At 31.0% G+C, this 3,361-nt stretch overlaps 1 protein-coding gene across 1 annotated transcript; it reads left to right on the plus strand.

Moving 5' to 3' along the window:
- Positions 1–1,785: 1,785 nt before the first annotated feature.
- Positions 1,786–2,635, plus strand: LOC143595670 (protein FAR1-RELATED SEQUENCE 12-like). The gene is made up of 3 exons (XM_077074634.1): positions 1,786–1,981; positions 2,026–2,036; positions 2,141–2,635. The coding sequence occupies exons 1-3, from the start codon at positions 1,786–1,788 to the stop codon at positions 2,633–2,635; spliced, it is 702 nt and encodes a 233-aa protein (XP_076930749.1).
- The last annotated feature ends 726 nt before the right edge of the window (positions 2,636–3,361 follow it).

The following is a 3,361-nucleotide window of genomic DNA, read 5'->3' on the forward strand; positions in this document are numbered from 1 at the left end:
TGCATGCCTTTAATGATGTGCCTGGATGAGAGAGAGAGAGGGGATGGAAAAGTAGAAGAAAAGGATGTATGTGAGATAGGGGACCCACATTTTAGATGTCTGCCCCGGAGGAGGGGGAGAAGGGCTCGGTAGATGAGGTGTCATCGGGCACGTAAGAAGAGCTAAGGGGAAGGACGCTATCACTGTAAATAGTGTGAAATGGTGAAGTCTATTCGTGTAAGACTGTAGGCACATATTCAAATCTACTATTATAATAAAAGATTACTTACTTGTGTCACTTGTCACTCCCTTAGCTATTCTCATTTTTTAGCCTTTTTTCAAAAACATAAATTCAACAAACATTATTTTGGATCTGGTTAACTCATTTGCAATACTTCCTAAAAATTCGAATTCTTTGTTTATATGGACAACTACAATCACGATTTACTAACTATTTAAAACTTTTCATTATGTATTTTTTTTCATAAGTAAGATACCATTAATTGTTTGTTTTTTTGTTATTCATGTTTGTGTTGACTATATTTTTCTTAATGTGAAAAGTTTTAACATTTTCATTAAAATTACTTTATTTAATATGTTTAAAATTAAGAATTTTAGGTAAATATTAAAACCATTATTAGTTTTAGCTGAAACTTTGGAAACCTACAATTATGGTTTTTTGCTAAAACTCTAACATACGAATAATTATTAGTTTTAAACCTTAAAATCAAGTATTAAATTATATCTTTTTCCTTATTAATACATATATAAGTGTGAAAACAATCATGGTTTACTATGTGTTTAATATTTCAACAACTTTTCAAATGAAATTTTCTAATCACAAAGGGTGTATCAAATTATAGATATTCATTATTTAACACTTTTAACTCATATAAATGTGAGTGATTTGATTTTTCAGTTTTTCCTAAATATAAATCAATAGATTATTTTAGGTAGATTTTTTTAAGAAATAAATCAAGGGTCTAATATGATCAAGCTATAATAACGGTTTTTTTATTTAATCTGGTCAGCTCATTTACCATGATTGTTTCCTGTAAATCTGAATTCTTTCATTATTTTGAAAACTACAATCATGATTTTTTAATTGTTTTAAATAATTATAGAGATAGAGATATATCAATTTAATTAAATATTGCAACTTCTTCTTATAATAATACTAATCACACAGGATTAGTATTCAAAGTTTAAAACATTCTTTATCTAATATTTTCAAATACTATATATAAGAACATCTTGTGGTAATTTGCTAACTCATACAGTAGTAACGTTTTCACAACTATGGCAAACAAGTTAGTATGTCTTTTTCATATTTATGCCAATTGCATTCCTTGTGTAATACTTTCAATTATTTCATATATTCCTTGGTTATATGACTTTTAATTGTAATAAATTAAAAAATAACTTGAAATATTTCAATACAGATCGGTTGGTGACAGCAAATTTATGCTCATTCAACTTCCGATTCAATTAGTATAATACTTTGTATTAAAAGTCTGTTAGTATAATATTATTAAAAGTATCTAATTCAATAAAAAAATAACCAACATATATCTTTTTACTTGAAAGAACTCGTGTTCTTACATGGACGGTTATATGTTGCCTTGTCAAGAGTTACAAGCAGGCATGTGCTAAAGAATTTGATTCTTGATAAACAAGATAATCTGACCAATACAAGCACAAATGTAGTGTACAACATCAGGATCAGAGAGCGAAAACCATTTTTTCCGTCAAGCTACAAATTCTTAGTTAATAGTAGTTGAGTTTTTCAACCATTTTGATTTTTGTATGGAGATACAGAGATACAATGGCAGGTGGTGTGATCATGATAGTAGGTACGCTTATCCTGAGTTAGAAACCAGAAGTTATATTGAAAGGGAAGCAGTTAGGATATGTACAAGATCTATTTTTAATGATGTCCAAAATGAAATGAATGAAACTGTTGATGGTGTTTTACAATTCAGTGCTTCTGAAAAAGAAGGAGGTTATATGAGGTGTAAAATAGGGATTTTAATGCGTTTGTTCTAGGATTTTTGGAGGTAATTTTGAGCATTTAATAAGTTTTAGTTTAAAATTGTAATATTAAATTAGTTAACAAGCGCTTAATAAGCGTTTAACATGAGCGTTTACATTGCTTTTTTAGGTTGTGTTTAATAAGGACGGTGAGTTTGGCGAAGAGTCTACTGCAACATGCTCCTGTAAAAGATTTGAACAATATGGTTTGTTGTGTCGGCATATTTTCTATGTCATGAATATGTATCAAGTCAAGAAATTCCCGAAAAGATATATAAATGATAGATGGAGAAAAGAGGCTGCGGTGAATATTAGAACAGTTCCAATATCAGAGTTTGGTAATGATAAGAACATGAAGATCAAAGAGATTTCAAGAGAAATAAAATATGTCGGTGAATTCATTATCAATAGTTATGTTGCAGATATCGATAAATTGATTAAAGTGAGAGATGAGATGAACTTGTTGATTGAAAAAGCAGACTTAACTCGGTATGAAAGAGTACGTCCATCTAAAAGGGATAGATTTGTTGTTGTTTTAGGTTTTGAACAACCATCAGAAGTTACTGCTTATGTGCCTACTGGAATAAGAAACAAGGGTCGTGGCTCACAAAAAAGAGTTAAATAAAAGAAAGAGATAGCCATTAGACGATCTGAGAAGAGTTATAGGGAGTGTCATATTTGTCACCAATCTGGCCACAATAGTAGAACTTGTAAAGCATTGCAGCAGCAACAGGAACAATGAATCCGTAGTGAAGCATTTTTAAGCGTTTTAAGTAATTCATTGTTTTAGATAGAAAGAGTTAGCCATTGTTTTTAAGCGTTCGTATAGCGTTTTATATAGAAAGAGTTAGCCATTGTTTTCCTGGTTTTTTACTGTATTGTTTAAAGATTGTGGGTTTTATAGTCACCTTTTTACACATGCATATCACAAGCGTTTTTAGATAAAACTGTTTATTTAGAAAACAAGCGGGTTACACCGCGGAAGACCATGGAAAGTACGATTAGAAGATAAGATTAAAAAAAGAAGACAAAAACTAACATCATCAGACCCCATCCTCAGACTCCATCACTCCTTGTTCTTGATAATCTCACGCCCAAATTCCTTGAACTCCATGTTGGTTGACACTGCTGAAACCATGTCAACCAAAGTACCATACAATGAGTCGTAGCATGAAGTCTGTTGTTCCAGGTACTCAACAGTTTTTGCCTTGAACTCATTGTCTGGTTGCAGCAAGAGTTCGTTATATGCATCAATAGTTTTGGATTTCTCTTGAAGCACATAGTTTTGTGATTCTTGAATGACGGTGAGAAACTTCTCATCGTTTGGCTTCTCAATATCCAACTTGCCTTT

The sequence above is a fragment of the Bidens hawaiensis genome, unplaced genomic scaffold (genome assembly GCF_021521415.1).
Source record: "Bidens hawaiensis isolate Kalapana, Puna unplaced genomic scaffold, B.hawaiensis_p1.1 tig00045459_1, whole genome shotgun sequence".
Taxonomy (NCBI): domain Eukaryota; kingdom Viridiplantae; phylum Streptophyta; class Magnoliopsida; order Asterales; family Asteraceae; genus Bidens; species Bidens hawaiensis.

Coding starts and splice junctions, on each gene's coding strand:
- LOC143595670 (XM_077074634.1), top strand. CDS start 1,786: ATGGAGATACAGAGATACAATGGCAGGTGGTGTGATCATGATAGTAGG.